A 17667-nucleotide genomic window follows, 5' to 3' on the forward strand; every position below is an offset into this window, starting at 1 on the left:
CTGTAGTTGGTGCTTTTTCTTTCAAGGAGATAGGCTGGAAAAGCTGCCATAGTTTTTAAATTTTGTGAATGATATTAGATGCGATTTTGAACTTTCTATTGCAGATTTAGAGGTTCAGACTTTGGGGGTTATCAGTAACTTGAGGAACTTGTTAAAAATACAAATTCCCAGTCCCTACCTCTTGAGATTTTGATTCAGTAGAGCAGTGTGGTAACTGTGTTTTTAAGCAAGTTAAAAACTCAGGAAACTGTTTTTAAGCAAGTGCACCACCGGTGCACCCTAACGCACAGGAAATACAGACTCTGTGTGTGTGTGTGTGTTGCGTGCGCGCATATGTACATATGTACACACACCTAGGCAAAGCATAAATTTGGGAAGTTTACTACCTTTTTTCATTTCAGTGACTTTTGTTGTGTTCCCTTAAAGCTCATTTTAGATAACTAGTTTTAGTCACATGAGAGTCCTTTGATAAATTGTTTTTGTTTGTTTTCCTCAGGTCACCATCTGGTTCAAGGACACCTAAACGGTCTAGGCGCTCACGGTCTAGATCTCCTAAAAAATCAGGGAAGAAATCCAGATCCCAGTCCCGCTCTCCACACAGGTCTCATAAAAAGTCAAAGAAAAACAAACACTGACATAAATTTTTAAGATGCTGTCACTTATTGGAAATGCGATTTTGTTTTGTGCCTGAACGGTCTGTTTTTTTAAAAAACAAAAAAACAAAAAATCAAATGAAAGAGCATTCCTGGGGTTTTTGTTTATTTGTTTGTGAATGCATGTGTAAACTCATGAGTAACTGCATCTGTAGACCCGTCATTGTTTTTTATTGTATAAATTACTTTCGTTGTGGCTGTTTCTCAAGATGAAGTTTTTATTGTGCTAATGAATTTCATCGGAAATGTGTATAATGGATCTGCTGGCAGTAGTAGTATTTTGTTTTAGGATGTTGTGACTTAGCAAAAATGATACAGATGTCTTCCTCCCTTTTGTAGCTTTGACAATTTGAATTAGATTTCAAATAAAATCTGAACAGAAAACTGTAATGTTGTTTTTTTGCCCTATTGGTGACATCAAGTCTCTTAAAATCCTACTGAGTTGAGCACTTCTGTTGTGTTTCTATACCTAATGCGTTTACAAGCTTCGTTTTTCAAGTCGCTGCAGTTTTATATTGAGTGAGATGACTGTCAAATTAAGGGACCCCAAGACTCACCTTTGGTAGGTTTGCCAACCGATTTCCTGGAGAAGGTTCTCGTGGGTCCTACTGGTACCCAGAGATCAAAAGACTAGGTGGATGTAGCATGGTCTTTTGTTAATGGAATGCCTGGCTAAAATGGTGTTTCTTTTTTCAAAGTAACAATGTGATTTTAATACACTCAACGTATGTCCTGATCAACTACTTACTATTAGGGAAAACTTAAATATCCATCTTTGATTTCATCTTGTATCATGAAAGAAGTTTATTTATAAAAGAAGTTTTCTAACAATTTTTTTGTTTGATAATTGTCCTTTTATAGCCCTCTGGGCTTTTAAACACTGGTATTAGTGTATTTCTACAAGGTTCTGTTTAAAGCACCTTAGTTTTTTTTATTTTTTTAATTTAGTATAGTTTTAGCTTTAAGTTTAAAATTTAAAAATAAAATAGTTTTCAGGAAACTTAACATCCAGTGGATTATAAATTTAAGGTGGAAAAAGTTGATGTAAACCGTTAGAGTTGAAATCACTTATGCAGTGGGAATAAAAATTGCTGCAGTATCATAATATTGCTATAAACGTGATGTAATACAGGTTATGGAGACTTGAACTGACACTGCTATTCGTGAATCTGCTCTCAGGGTTTCATTTAGGCACTGTACTCTGCTTTGACGGGGTTTAGCCCCCTCAATAGGGAGAGTGGAAGAGTATTCTAATAAGAGGTTATTTTCAGTTAGCTTGCTTTTCGAGTTGTTTTACTTGATCTTGCCTAGTCAAATATTAAATAAGCTGTGCCCATGATATGGGGAGTTAGATAAATATATCTGGATGCTAATAAGCTGAGCAGTGAGACCTCCTATTTCCAAACAGGGCAAACCTACAGTAGCTTTAGAAATGAGCCAATCAGATTCTTTTACTTCGTGGTTCTTACCAATATGCAGTATTGCTTGAAAGTTAATATTTTATTGTTCACTCTAATTTGTCCGTATTAGGAAATGTTAATTTCTAAATGTTGCTCAGAATAAACATGAACATTTGGTGCTGGTTTTCAAAAACCTACAAATATAGCCATTTGTAAAGTTACATGTTTTTCTCCCCTATTCATTGCCTGGGAGAATGGAATTTTATATAATTACCTTTCTTTGCAAAAATAATAATATTGAGCTGCTGGTGATTTGGGCATTCCATCATTCATTTGGTATCTAGTCGAGACTTAGAAATAATTAGTCAGCTAACGATTTTGCCAGTAAAGTTGCAAGGGATATTTATTTCTCTCTTGAAAAAATATCCCGGAGAAGAAATTAATGTCAGTTTTCGGTGCTTGTTTGTAGTATTTTTTTCTACTGCTGTGGAATTTAACAGTTCTTTTAATCTAGAACCAGGAAGAGCGAGCTTCACTTATCTTATGGTGGGTAAGACTAGCTTCCTTTTGGGTGGATGGCTGAGGATTGCTTAGGCTTGACAGAGTGTCAAGGAAGAATATGTTCTCGGAAGTTAGTGTGTGTATTCGATTGTACTGGATTTTTTTCCTGGAATTGCAAATGATAGTGTTTGATAGGTTATTTCAAATTTTACTTAATGAGAAAATATCTAGAGTAAGCCTGTTTAATTCTCCATGGAGTCTATGCAAGTTTAATGAGATCAGAAATTGGTGAATAGTAAGGGGGTAGATATTCTGCCACATTTTTATAAATAGCACATTATTCATCTGTGTCCTATCCTAAAGGACGCTTTTAATTGTATAGCAAAATTTCTGCAGGTTGACTAAAATGTTCACAGAGCATTCTAGTTACAGGAACTGTCCTGTTCCAGCTCTGTGATAGACAGCTAACTGTCCTCTGTCATAGCTGCGTATAAGAGGACGTCCTGTTGTCTGCTTTTTTTAACAGCACACGACGTAAACTAAACAGGATTCCTTACCAGGTTAATACCATTTAATCTCCCTCTTTTCTGTAGGTGGGAGAAAGAAAGTAAATAAATTGGTGGTCTGTTTCTTACCAAAGAGAGAGAGACCTGTGATTGAAAGAATCATGCTTGTGATTTTTTTTTGTGACGATTAATAAGCGTATGGGCCATTCTGAATTATGATGTGTGGAGAAGTTAGAGATGAAAGAATTAAACGAAAAGCCCTGACCCAAAAGAATGCTTGTATTTGGCTCAGAGTGTTCTTGGCTTTTCTACTAAAATTGCAGAAATTATTATACACTGACCTAATTTTTCTTTATTGCAGACAATTCCTGTGGGTTTACCCTGAGACTTATCCTAAGTAAAGAATTTTACAGGGAGGACATACTTGGTTATGACTTCTGTATTTTTCCCCTGAACTTTAATATTCTTAAGTACTTAAAAATATTTGTAAAAAATTCCAATCATGATCTAATTTAGGTTTATTAGAAATATTATGTACTCCATGTGGTGTAAGTTCTGAAAAATTATATGGCCATGATAATATTTTGATTATTATAAACGAAAGCAAATTAATCCGTGACTTAACCTATTCAGGTGACCACAATGTGATTTCTTTAGCAGAGAAAGTTGTTTTAAAAAAATACTACAAATTTTCTAAGACTGCACATTGAAGAAATAAGAGCCTTTTTCCTTTGTTGTTTTCTATTATATTTTAATGGAAAAGTTAATTACAGAAAATTCAGTGCGGATACTAAGGAAAGCACTAGTGACTAAAAATTCAGCTTGGTTTCTTCATATTTCACATGCATGTTTCAGAATAGTGTTTAGGGGTGTTTAATTCATTATTCTGTTGGCTTTTTTCTTTGTTGTTGTTAATCAATTTCCCAGGACTTAGATAACGCACAAATACAAATCTGAGGGGAAGTGCTGTGTCATAGGAGAGCTGAGGAGGTGGGGACGTGCTGCTGTGCAGAGTGAACCGTGTTCCATTGTTGACAATTCAGTGCCTCGTGTTTACTCAGTACCACCTTGTGGAGCTTCAGTGTAAATGGACTGTGTGTATAACGGTTATTTATACAGTTTTGTAGACCTATAGGTAAAATGTCCTCACTCTCACATGGAATTGTGCTTGCAGTATTTGTGATATATCTTTTTACTTCAACAGGCTCTTGTACATTTTATCTCTGGTGATTTGAAATATCAGGAAAGAAAATTTTTCAGAAATGAAAATATATAGTTGAAATCAGCTCAGCTGAAATATTCTACAGCAAGACAATTTCCTTTGGGTGAACTGATTCCATAATTTAGTTAACTCTTTGTGTAAGGATCAAGTTTATTGTGGAGCTGCTTTCCAGACTGTCACTTTATAGTTTTTCTACATAAAGATTATATAGTTACAAACAAAGGTTGTGGAATTTCCCTTTTGTTGTTGTTTTTTTGACTTTTAATTTCTTTAATAAAATATGTTGTTTTCATAGCAAACTTTAGACTGTTCATGTAATTTCTCCATATAGTTTTTCTAATGCAAGCCCAGTAAACCGTATCTAGTTTTGGGCAGCTTTCTCCCAAGTGAAATAAGTGATGTCACATTTCTCTGTTGTAGCTAAAATGTTACTACATTTTACATGTTTAAACTGCAATAAAAGGTTTTCATGGTAGATTAATTTCTTGATTAGGAAATTTTGTTTCCTTATTGGTTCCCCCCTTTTTTGAAGTTATTTTGTTCTGTTTTGTTGAGGAAAATTTCAAACATATACAATAGTAGAATGAACATTCGTCGTTAATACACATTGTCGTTAATACCCATCAACCTGCAAATATCAACCTAGTAGTATGTGTCTGTTTTGTTTCTAAAGCGTAATAACCACAGTATCATCATATTAAAAAAAATAATACATTGGTTCCTTTTGAAAGTGTTGTTAATTGTGGTAGAATACTCGTAACAAAATGTACCATCTTAACCATTTTTGAACAGGTGTACAGTTCATTAGTGTTAAGTGTATTCACCTTGTTGTGCAGCCAGTCTCCAGAACTTTTCATCTTACAAAATTGAAACTTTATCTATTAAACAACAACTCCTCTTTTCTCCCACCCCCAGCAACTACCATTTTATTTTCTGTGAGTTTGACTACTTCAGATACCTCAAATAAGTACTTAGTACTTATTTGAATCACGTAGTACTTGTCTTTTTGTGACTGGCTTATTTCACTTAACATAATGTCTTCAAGGTTCATCCATGTGGTGGCATGTGCATTGATTCTTTAAAGCCTCCTTTTTCTTTAAAGTTTCTGTATTTCCTTATAGAATTTGAAAAGGATTTTCCCCAAATGGCACGGTAGTATTTACTATTTTGAGTAAAAACTTCAAAAGAAATCACAGTAATAACCAAGTATATATGCCAACTACCCCACACCACTTTCTTTACCATTTTTTTTTATCACTTTTTATGCTGTATTCTCTGTAATGGGTATGTGGTGTAATTTAATCTCAACACTTAATAGCATGGGGTACAGAATATACTTTCAAAGCAACCTATGTGATTTTGAAAATTGTAGTGCTATTAATGACCATACACAGATGCTGGCTTAGTTTTAATTATTGCCTCATGAAAAGGAAACTCAAATTTTGGCATTTAGTAAGCTCTGTGTTTGGATTAGATACTCATTTTGCTGTGGAGTCATATTTGGACTCAAATACCAGCTCTTCCCCACTGTGATCTTTCAGAATTTTCTTCTGCCTGTAAAATGGGGTGTTGAGCTTGTGTGTTTATTGTAAGGATGAAATCACATATAAGTCACTGGCACATATTAATAGTTGTCATACAGAGGTATTGGAAATCAGTAAACATCCAGTATTCCTGAAAACCAGAGAGACAAACATCTTTTAACTAAAAGAGTAACACTACAATTCCATAGCACAACTTTAAAAGATACTTTCTTGTGCTCGATTTGTATTTAGTTAACAGAGTTTACAGACTCACACTTAGATATGTTGGTTTATTGCACACTGAATGTCACTTCATAATCTGCTGTCCCAGTCTTCTAGATGACATTAAATTCATTTGAGAAAAAAACATTTTTATTAAGTGGATTTAAAAACGTTCTATTACTTGTCATTATAGGATTCCATTAACCAAAGTTGCTGAAGTAAAATCGAAATGGAAACAACTGCAATAGGTTATATGCGAAAGCCTGGAGAACATTATGAAATACAGTGAAGCACTGGAGTTCTTGTCCAAGTTCAAAGTAAAAAAAAAAAAAATCTATACAAATTACCAGAGCTGAGCAGCAATGTGTAGTTTCCACAAAATGGACACAGAACGGTATCCTGAGAGCAGATAAAAAGAGGGGCAATGAGGGTGTCACTGAACTCGTGTGTGTATTTGCAAATTATAGTTTGTATTTTCAGATTATACAGAAATAAGAACTGTATCCCTAAAATTACTGTAAGGACAGAGAGCTGAAACAATACAAAATTTGAAAAGGAAATTACACTTTAAATTCTATTCAGAAATAATGGCTTTGTAGCAGTGTCTTCAGGACATTTGTAAAGCTCTTTGGCATAGAAACTGCACAATGTAAATTTGGAAGAACAAAACTTTGATTGAAAACATTACTGGTCCTCCATATAGCTAAAACATTGAAATTGAATAAGCACCTTGCTATACATTGACACTAGCTAAGCAGCCAGATAGTTCTATTTATGTGAAGTGCTATTAGATGATTTTTCTTACTCAGCATATTTTGTTTTATTGCACTGCAATGGCTATTGGGTGTGTGCAGTTTATTAAGAACATTTAGGAAAATGCTTTACAGTTGGTTTTTGGCCATGCTACCATTTTAATAAAGGATTTGTCAAACTCTTCATTTCTTTATGGGAAAATACCTGGGCCTAATTTAGGCCTCCCACTGGGGTGTCTGGCAGCAAAACCAACAGATGTTCTAAGTAGATTTTTTTTTTATCCTCCAGTCACAGTAACATTTAGCTAACATGAATTTCAACTCTAAATTTCAAGGTCACATGTTTATTTCCTAGGGTTCTTATCCTCAACTTCTGATACATTCTCTGTTATTTTAAGAATGTTTCCTCAAAAAAAAAAATGTTTCCTCACTAGAAACGTGCACCTCCAGCTCTGTGCCAAATACTATCTGTGTGAGTGCGGGAAGGCAGAGGACACTTACTAAGGACTCCCCAGTGGCATCACGTCTACAAATGCTGGTTTCATTCTGGACTGATTGCCCTAAAAACATGCTGAATCTCAATCAGCAGGCATATGTTAGAGACAGTCTGAGTGGAGAATTATTTTTTACTTGTTTACTCTCCTGACTGACATAGAACTCATCAGTGCCTCTCAGAATATGATTTGTTTGCATGTATTTTGTAATGAAACTGTAGTCTTTATTTTGACAATTATGTAATAAAACCACAACAGTGTGTGAAGAATGAGAGAAAGGTTTGGTGCTAAGATAAAGAAGTACTCTGCCTATTGTGTATTTCAGAGTTTATAATACCATTCATGATAAGTTGCAGAATTCAACCATCTCTATCTGTTGAGTGTTTCTGGAACAGCTTGTTTGATAATATTCTTCATGATTAAGATCTTGGCATGCCCTGGTGCTGTCCTCCCCCATGAAAGATCTGATGATTGTCTTCAGATGCCACAGCCTATCACGGTGGGACTCAAAGTACTTGGCTACACAGATGGCCTCCTCAGTGTCCCTTGTGCCTCAGATGTCCTTATGTAATTCAGATGAGAGGCCAACAGCCTGCAGCCTAGTTTTAGTGCGAGTGGACTAATACCTGCCCCCCTGTAACCTAAACACTGGCCTTTTGTCAGTGTACCTTGATGTGTCCTTCCGTGCCCTCCCTGGGGACCCGGCGGCCTGTGAGGACCTGTGGAGCAAGCACCTTCCGCCTGTGTGGAAGATGGCTTAGTTCTGGAAACAGACCTTTTCGATGAAGATGGAGGAGGAGATGATGTACTTTGGGAGAAAAGAGGACTTGCCTTGCCCACTTACCCCTTCTGATGGCATGGCAGTACTTCTTTCCTCCCCACTTTCTCTGAAGCTTCTCTTTCCTTGTAGAATGTGTTGCAGACGAGGTAAATATGATGAGCTGTCTGATCTTGGCTGAAATGACGTTTCTCTAACAGCTTGCTTTGGCCAAGACACCCACCCAGTGCAATAAGACAGACGCGCGGGGCATGAAGTATCAGTTGTCATCACTTCCACAGTCTCCTGCATGAGTGAGTCCAGTTGAACCTCAGTGCCTTAGAGCTTTGGATATTTTGGGTGGGATGTGAGTTTTAAAGAAGAACTGACCATGATTGTCTTGAATAAACCTGGATTGGCTCCTACATGGCTTGATAGGCAGAAAGCTCACAAAAGCTGAGCAGCCCCCTGAAGCCCCAACTCTTGTATTTTGTGGCCCCACAGACCTGGCCATCCATCCAACGTGACACCAGGACCCCAACGGCCCAAAGACCCCCTTCAGCCTTCCTCTGCTGCAAAGCATAGTCCAGTCACTTCCCAGCTGGGTGGCCTGGGTCAGGTTGCCTCAAAGGAGGCGCTGAGCCCATTTCCTTGTGGGCAGCACACGGGCACTGCCTGCTTTCCATGGTTCATCTCTGCGCTGGGCACTGTTCTAGCAGCTGCGGACCAGGACGATGACTCGGACAGCTGGTGATCCTTTGTCGTGAAATTAACGTACTAACCGAGGAGCCAGACAAGACTGTTTTCGAGGGTAGAATGACAGAAACACCCAACGATGGTGAGACAGAGAGTGGGTGAGGTTCCCTCTGTAGAGAGGATAGTCAAGGCCTCCCGACACCGGTCTCGTTTAAGCGGAGACCCGAGTAATGAGGGAGCAGTCTAGGGACTTGTGTGCTCCACGAGAGAGCTGACAGGAGGGGTGTTTTAGGGGACAGTTGGTGTGCTGAGGAGTGGGGAGGAAGGTGTAGCATGGGATGCGCTCAGCTAGGACTGGGCTGTTTCAAGCAAGGAGGTGGAGTCGTTTCCCAGATCATCGGCCACTGTGCAGAGAGAAGGGGACGGGCGAGGAGGGAGAAGCAGGAAACCAGTTAGGAAGCTCTCGGTTGTGAAGATTACATGCGATCCTATAAGGAAAGTATCTTGCATTTCCCCAAGCACAAAGCAGCTCCCTAAATGATTCAACTTCTCCTCTCATGGTCTTGGATCTTTGGATTCCCTTCCCCACTGAGAAGCTAAGTATTTACCCTGAGATTCACTTCACTTGGTGCTTAAAGAAATGTACCCAGATTGGGACATACCATGTTTCCCTGAAAATAAGACTGAGTCTTATATTAATTTTTGCTCCATTAGGGCTTATTTTTAGGGGAGGTCTTATTTTTTTCATGTACAACAATCTACATTTATTCAAATACAGTCATGTCATCTTCTGGAACATCATCATAATGTACTAAATACGTCCATCTGGTTAAGATCTTAACTGGGGCTTATTTTCGGAGTAGATCTTATTTTTGGGGAAACACCGTAACACTGTTATGGCTCTTGGGCTGGTATCTGAGGAAATGATAGACTGTGTAAACTACATAAGCATTCTTTCGTATCTTCAGTTCACTTCTACCCACTGCTCTCCTACCTACTGCACTGTTAATAGGTGTTGCTTGGAAAAAGGAGTCGTGTGGTCAAGTAAGTTGGGAAACACTGGTCTAAACAGGCAGTCTTCTTCACACCAATGCTTCTCAGAACCCTGAATATATACTATGTATCCCCTGGCAGGAGTCATGATGTCATAGTTCCCAAACTCACCTGATCCAGGGCTAACGTTCACTGAACGTACTTTGGAAACCTCTTTCAAATTGTGATTGGACAACTTTCTTTTCAGTCTGGTTGTCTGATTAACGGATTGTGTAGGTGTGTCAGGGTTCTGTGCACAAACAACAGACACCATGTATAGCTGAATGAAGCAAAAAGGAATTGAGTGGAAGCCTATGGAGACGCAGGAGCTGACAGTGCACCTGGAAAGCAAGAGTGGGAATCAGCAGGACGCGAGAGGACGTGAGACAGTAGGCGTTGGGAGCCAGGCTTGGCCAGCACTGGGCTATCTGACCAGGACCCCAGGAAGGACCAGGAAGGACTTTAGCTTCCTTCAGCCTTTGGCCTTCTGCTGGACGTTTGGTTTCCAGGACAAGGGCACCTGATGGACCTAGCTTTGCAGGTTACAAGCTTTTAGAAAATAAAACTTTATTGGCTACAAACAATCATTTATATAGTTTGCCAAGACCCTGTTAGAAACGGGTTGTTTCCACTTTATTCTAAATAATGCTGTTATGAACATCACTATGCATAACATTTTTTGCTTTAATTTTCTTAAAAAGTTTTGGATTATTCCTAGATATGGAATTATTGGGTCAAAGAATACAAACATTTTAAAGCACATGTGATGCGTGTTGCCAACTTTCTTTCCAAAAATGTGCTATTCTAGACTGTGATCTTGGGGAATGAGTACTTCACCACACTTTTGCCAGCACTGGGAATCTGTGACAATCTCTTTTAAAAAGTAATTCAAAATGGATGAAACCATTGGCTCCCAGCTGGGAAGGTTCTAGAATCTATCAGCAGAGGTGATTCTGGCAGGCAACATAGGTGGGTGAGGTAACCGGTCTACTTATCTGAAGAAATGTGTGGTTCTAAGGTGGCCCCACTCCAGAAGCCACGGTGAGTGGCAGCCGTGTCCCTGGATCCAACATGGATTTCCTCTGACAACTGAGGCAAAAGGCCAAAGACTTCCAATGTAAATCTGTTGTAACTCAGTTGTTTTTTTTTTTTTAATCACTTTATAGTGTTTTCAGAAGAAAGAAATTATATAATAAATGTAAGTCTTTGGGTGACTTTTGCTGTTTTCAGTTTTTAATGTGTTAATTTTGTCAGGTTAGGTTTTCATGTGTGTAAGTGTACAAGTATGGTTGTGTGTTGCAGGATGAGGATTAAGAGAGATAGAAAGGAAGACATTTGAGGGACATTAAAAAATCAGTCTAAGCAATGCTGTGTCTTCTTTCCCAGACAAGGGACCAACTAGACAGATTTCCATTTTTCTACTCTATCCTGGTATATGGTTGGGGGAACCTTCTTTTCCCCCCTGGATGACTCTTGAGATGGAATACTGTGAGTTCCTCCTCTACTAAGAGTTAATAAAACATGGACCTGATTATGCTAAGTGAAATGTCAGAAGGAGAAAGACAAATACCGTATGATTTCATTTATATGTGGAATCTAAAACATGAACAAACCAAACAAAAGCAAACTCACAGATACAGAGAACAGATCGGTGGTTACTGGAGGGGAGGGGGTTGGGCGTCGGTGAAAGGGGTGTCTGGTGATGGATAATGATAGACTTTTGGGGGTGTTCATTTTGTAGGGTATACAGATGTCAAATTATAATGTACACCTGAAACATAATTTTTAAAAATATTAAAGAACCAAATAATGAATTAACAAATTTTTAAAACATTGGGCCTTAAGATTCTTATTCTCCAAATCTTATCTTGTGTTTGATTAATCTACAGAACAGCAATACTGTACATGAAATGTGGTAGCACAGTTGGAGAGTGGACCATCCCTGCCCTAAGCTTCCTACCCTCCTCATCATGGGTGAGGAGATGCCCCAGGTTCCGGACCAGGGAGGAGTCAGTGCATCTGGGGTGGGTTTGGCCCTTTAACAACAGGGGTCAGATTAGGAGTCGTCATCCCTTAAGATTCTACCCCATCACCAAAGGTCAAGAAGAGGTCCTCACATTAAACAGTGGTCAGGAGAAAAACCACAGACACCCAACCCTCCCTCCGCCCCTCTTCTTCCTCACAGCTTCCCACAGTTGCTCCTACCATTATTTTTCTTTGGTCCGCCAAGACTGCTACCCCAGGTGATGTCAGATTCCCATGCCAGCCTTCACCCCAACATTCTAATACCTCACATGCTGAATATCCCCTATTCTGTCCAGGATTCACAGTCCAACAGAAGCAAACTCCCCTATGTCCTCAACCTCCTTTCTGAATGTTTCTCTTGCCTTCTGTTTTCCATTCAAACAGAAGGTAAGAGGAACATTTAGAAAAGAATTTGAAGCTATAGGGGATTTTGTTACTGTTGGACTGTGAATACTGGGGGACGATAGCTGGGGAAGGTTTGTGATCTTCACATATAATCTCATTTGGAAATAATATTGGAGGTCTTAAGTTTGAGTTCTTGTGTGCAGGTGTGGCTCAGAAGTCCCCTCCTTTACCATATTACAGGAGGTGCCAAAAAAATTTATACACATTTGTATACTCAATATTTACCGATAACAAAAGATGAATACAAGTCACATTTGACTTCTGCAATTACAAGCTGTGCTCAAAGTGGTTACCATCAGAGTCCAGACACTTCTGATTAAGGCGAACTACTGCTTGAGCAACATTGACCAAAGTGTCCACCGCTTGAATCGCTGCGCATGCCATTTCAATTTCTTTCCGCAGTACCGCCAGAATCACGAATGCGTGCAATTGTTAGGCGTGTCGGAGGTTCTGTTGCATATTCATGCCTCCATTGTCGTTGTATTTCCACAACATTCTCGAATTTCAAATACCACTTCAAAATTGTCTTGCGCTCCTCGAACAATAACTGTGCTTCTGCCATTTTCCTTGACTGTCCTGCCTGTCTCATGGTGATGCTAGCATTCATTTGATTAACACCATCTTATGAGCAAACGCCATACTACACATTGCTACTGTAATTCAATTCAACTTCAAAAAGTTATCTATAGATGTTATCTATGTATCCAGATCAGGAAGCCCCTTGGGGCTGTGATTTCAGAGACATGGAGATCCTGGACAACTTCCAGGGTGCCTTCTGGACGCATGAATATAAATGGGTTAAAGCATCACATTGCCTAAGAGGGGAATGCATTCATGATCCAGGACGTTGGCATTCAAGAGCTGCCTATTATCTTGAAAAGAACCCAGGCCAGACTCAGGCAGCATGGGTTCTTTCATGAAATAGCTCTGTGAATTTGGGCAAGAAATGGACTGTTCTTGTGCCTCAGTTTCCTTGTAAGTCAGATCACTGTTTCCCAGACCCCAGTACACAGACCGGCTACATCACATGGGAGCTCTTGGAACTCAGATTTCAGGTCCCCGCCTTTGAGATCTTAATTCAGCAGGTCTGGGGTGGGGCCTCGGACACGAAATATATGAATTTAGCTTTAATCATGGAAAATTCAAACATATACAAAAGTTCATACAATGAACTCTGTTAAATATGTCACCCAGCTTCAACAAGTACCCCTTCATGGCCACTTTAATCTGCATGAGTCCGACATTATCAATTGTACATATTTTAGTATGTTTGTCTACTAGATACAGACTTTAAAGATATCCACAATACCATTATACACCAGAAAAAATGAACAGTGATCCCTTAATATCATAAAAAAATCCTGTCTGTGTTCACAAATCCACAATTATCTTATAAAAATGATTTTTTTTAAATTTAAATTGAAATCCAAGTAAGGATCATGCATTGTGATTGGTTAATATAGCTCTTAAGTAACTTTTAATCCATTGCTATCCATCAATTTAATTTTTTTCCTTTAAATCTTTTGTTGAAGAAATTGGACTGTTTGTCCTGGACACTTTCCCATCATCTGGGTTTTGCTGACTGCACACCTCATCACGCATCACGTTTGTTTTCTGGGAAGCAGTAATCTGATCTAGAGGTTTGATCTGATTTAGGTTCAAAAATTTTGACAAGAATACTTCATAAAAGGTGGTGTGCTCTTCTATGAGGGGCACAGGACGTGTGGCTGTGTCTCTGTGACCTCAGCAGCCACTGATGATCACTGCCCGTGTCCATTAATCCAGTATGGCCAGTGGGGCTGTCCCAAATTATCATTCCTTTTCCACTTATTAGCTGGTGTAATACAGAGAAACCACGTTCACCTACTGTTTGCTTATTCCATGCTGCCCAAATGCTACCTTTAGTTTCCAAACTCATTTTGAGACTGGGATTACTACCATCCTCCAAAATGACTACTGAAGTTTTACTATTATGTTTAGTATCATTATAACCTCATGGATTGTAGCATATTTGATGTGCTTTAATCCACTGCAGTTCTTCTCCTTAGCATTCTTCTCTTTGGGTAACCGTCATGGCAGCCCAGGAGAAGGACCCCCTGAGCTGTTTCGCAGCACAGGGGAGCAGCAGCTCAGGGTCCTCAGAAGAGGAGAGTAACAGCGAGCTGGAGAACAGGAGTCGCAGGGCTCTGGATCCCGAGACATGGGGAAGAGGCTGTGGGAACAAGACGGAGAAATGGCTGCCGGGACACGCTGGGCTGTTTGGGACCGTGACTCGTCCCGCCTTTCTGTACAATCCGCTCAACCAACAGGGAGACTGGGAGAGGCACGTTGTCAAGGCGCCTGAGGAGCCTCCAGAGGAATTCAAAATATGGAAGTCCAACTATGTCCCACCTCCGGAAACCTACACTACTGTGAAGAAACCTCCCCCTCCAGAACTGCATATGGCAATAAGGTGGTCTAACTATATGAGGACACTGGTGGCGGTGCCCCACAGAATGTTAAGAAAGGAGGCTTCTCCCAGAAGGGGAGGAATCAGAGGATGAAAACGATGAGCTTCCTTCTAAAAGGCGCGAAGTAGAACCCGGAGAACCAACAAAGAAGAAAAAGTAGAAAACAACAAATCACAAGAATTTTTGGACTGCAAAACTTATTGAAATGGTTTTTTTGGCAGATAAGTTGATATTGTAAATTATTATGAAACAGCATCTCCATGAAAATACATGTTAATTAACTAATGAGTATTGCTGCAGGAACTTTCCACTGTAGAACTCACTTTTTATTTAAAACTCGTATGTATTTAAAACTCAAATGGTGACTTGTGATGGTGAAATTGATAACACGTGGAAGCATTCTTGCTGTCACAGAATTCGTGGCATGCATTTTGTCACATGTTGACATGCCAATGTTCTATGAACCTTTTATAAAGGAATATACTTTTAAAGTAAATATATGTTAACGTCCTATGAACTTGTAGCGTGCTTTTCAACAGTATTTGTACGGTGAAAATAGATTATGGAAATAAAATTACGTACTCAATATTACTGTTAGCAGCATAACAGTAACATTTGAATATTTGCCTGTGACAAATACCCTCTTTGCCATGTGATGTTTTAATAGTAGGTGTTGCCGTGTACGGAGCACCTCCTGTTTTCCAGGTGCTTTGTGCGTACATGATCTCTGATGCTCAGAAAGCCTAGTAAAGTAGATATTAGGAGCCTCATTTTATAATAAAGAGATTAATTTATCCAAGATTACATCGCTGGTGAGCAGTGAATCTGGGATTTAATTCATGACACTTGAACTCTAAAATCATCACACTGAACCCCTATCCACCAATCAAAATTTAGGCACTACAATTGGCATCCCTTCCAGGGAGTCTTCTGTGGTACTTAGAGGAGAGCCTCTCTCACTGGATTATTTGTATTGCTGCACTTATCATATATGCCTTAAATTATGAAAATTCATTAATTTCCCTGTTAAATAGAAGTTTGTCTGAAGATAAGGATCTTCTACAAAGAGTTGCCAAATAAAAATACAGGACACACAGTTAAGTTTGAATTTTAGATAACAAATAATGTTTGAGTATATGAAATATGTGGGATATACTTATATTAAAAATTTGTTTATCTGAAATTCAAATTTACCTGAGCACCTTGTATTTTATCTGACAACCCTGTTTCTGTATGTTTTCTCTACCCAGATCCTTTGCACATAATAAGAAAAATCAACAAGGTTGTATTGCAGTCAGGAAGATAATCTTTGATTTGACTTCTACAGTCCAAAATTCAGTGCCAATATTTTAACATTTTTAACAATAAAAAGGAGAAATTAAAAAAAAAAAAAAAAGAATTCTTCTCTTTGGCAAGTGGGGGCTTCTTCACGTTGGCTCCTGAGGCCTTTGCACACATGCAATTGGTCTTTCATAGCTTCCTCCTTTTCTGAAATGGCAAATTCTCCAGGCTCATTTTGAACATTTTTTACTCCAGACCTAAAACAGCCATTTCTCAAGCTCTAGTAAAACTCAAATTATGAAAAGACTCCTTAGGTAATTCTGATGTGCAGCCAAGTTTGGGAACCACCGTTCCTTCCAACTCCAAAATTCTGTTTCTTTTCTTGCCAATTAGAGTAGCAAAAATATATTTGAAATGATTTTGAATATTTATATGAAATAAAAATATATTTCAATAACTGATATTCTTTTCCTTTGTTCACTTTAAGTTAGTACAACTTTTTAAAATTCAGTTTGACCAAATGTATCATGTCCTATATATTTTCATAGACTTTGACCCAGAAATCCCACTTTTAGAAATCTGGTCTGAGGAAATAATTTTAAAAACTAGAAAAAGATGCATGCATCAAAGCTTTGTCTGCAAATTGTAAAAAATTAAACATAGCTCAAACATCCATAAATAGGGAAGCAGTTTGGTTGATTGCACAGAATTTACTGGAAGGAATATTAGCTGATGCCTGTGAGGATGATGCAGCCAGATGCAAAATTGCATTTATGACATTATGTTAAGATATGCATACTAAAATGTTTTCAGTGAAATATATCAAAAAGATAGCAGTATGTTAGTAGATTTGTGGGTGATCTCTCTCTATCTTCCCCCTTTTCCAAATTTTTTTCCCGAAATTATTTAAACACATATTTTAAAATTCTGCAAGTCTGTGATCTTCTATGATTAAGTGACTTGCAGTCCCTTGTCATTTAGAAACAACAGGGGTTAGGGATAAGGGACACAGAATAAGGCCCAGCCTGGAGTTTGGGGCATTATCCAGGGAGTAATGGGGAAAGGGTATGGGCACCCTGGTGATAGGGGCCGGTGGGGTTGACAGAGGACATGACCCCCCTTCAGGCTTATCTGAGCTTTGTCTTCATTGTGCTCAGAAGCAGTTCAGCAACAGACTCAGGGTGGGCGTGGAGTGTTTAAGTCTCCTTTTCTCCTGCTGCACACCTTAGGAGTTTCACCACTGGAGTAGCGTGGCTCAGTTTTCACATCAAGGACTCCAGTGACGTGGCCTGATGGCGTGATGACCTTCCAGCCGGCATGTTGAGGAGACTGGCTCCAGTGTGTCCAGGTAACCAGAGGAGTCCATGACATTTGCGTGGGCTTGCTTTTTCCATTATTTAGACTCAGAACCAGCTCCTTGGGTAGTAGTTATCGGTACGTGAGGCATCTTTTCTCAGATCCTCACATCTGGAAGGTCCTTCCCTGGCTTTCTCTTTTGACAGGAGTGGTGCCTGAGGGGACACGGAGACTGAGGAAGGGAAAGGCCCAGACCCCTGCCAGCACCTAACTGGGCTTCCCTCACCCCCTTCTCCCGATTCTGCTCCTGGGCACTCATTGTCCAGCATTTCCACTTGGCGGGAGAGGACCTAATGAGGGGTGATCACGGAAAGGCAGAGAGGAGCCACAGCACAGAGGACTTGGAATGCCAGGCTGAGAATTTTGCACTTTCTTCTGCAGGAACTACAGGA

At 39.2% G+C, this 17667-nt stretch overlaps 1 protein-coding gene and 1 pseudogene across 1 annotated transcript in view; both read left to right on the forward strand.

Annotated features, from left to right (window-relative positions):
- U2SURP (U2 snRNP associated SURP domain containing) overlaps nt 1–1037 on the forward strand; it is a 44245-nt gene extending 43208 nt beyond the window's left edge. The window contains 1 exon segment of the mRNA XM_033129232.1: nt 497–1037. Coding sequence (XP_032985123.1) covers nt 497–635 — 139 coding nt within the window. The 3' untranslated portion in view covers nt 636–1037.
- A 13094-nt stretch (nt 1038–14131) lies between these two features.
- On the forward strand, nt 14132–14798 carry LOC117031736 (UPF0690 protein C1orf52-like; annotated as a pseudogene).
- Nucleotides 14799–17667: the final 2869 nt, after the last annotated feature.

This window comes from Rhinolophus ferrumequinum, chromosome 2 (genome assembly GCF_004115265.2).
Source record: "Rhinolophus ferrumequinum isolate MPI-CBG mRhiFer1 chromosome 2, mRhiFer1_v1.p, whole genome shotgun sequence".
In the NCBI taxonomy this organism is placed as follows: domain Eukaryota; kingdom Metazoa; phylum Chordata; class Mammalia; order Chiroptera; family Rhinolophidae; genus Rhinolophus; species Rhinolophus ferrumequinum.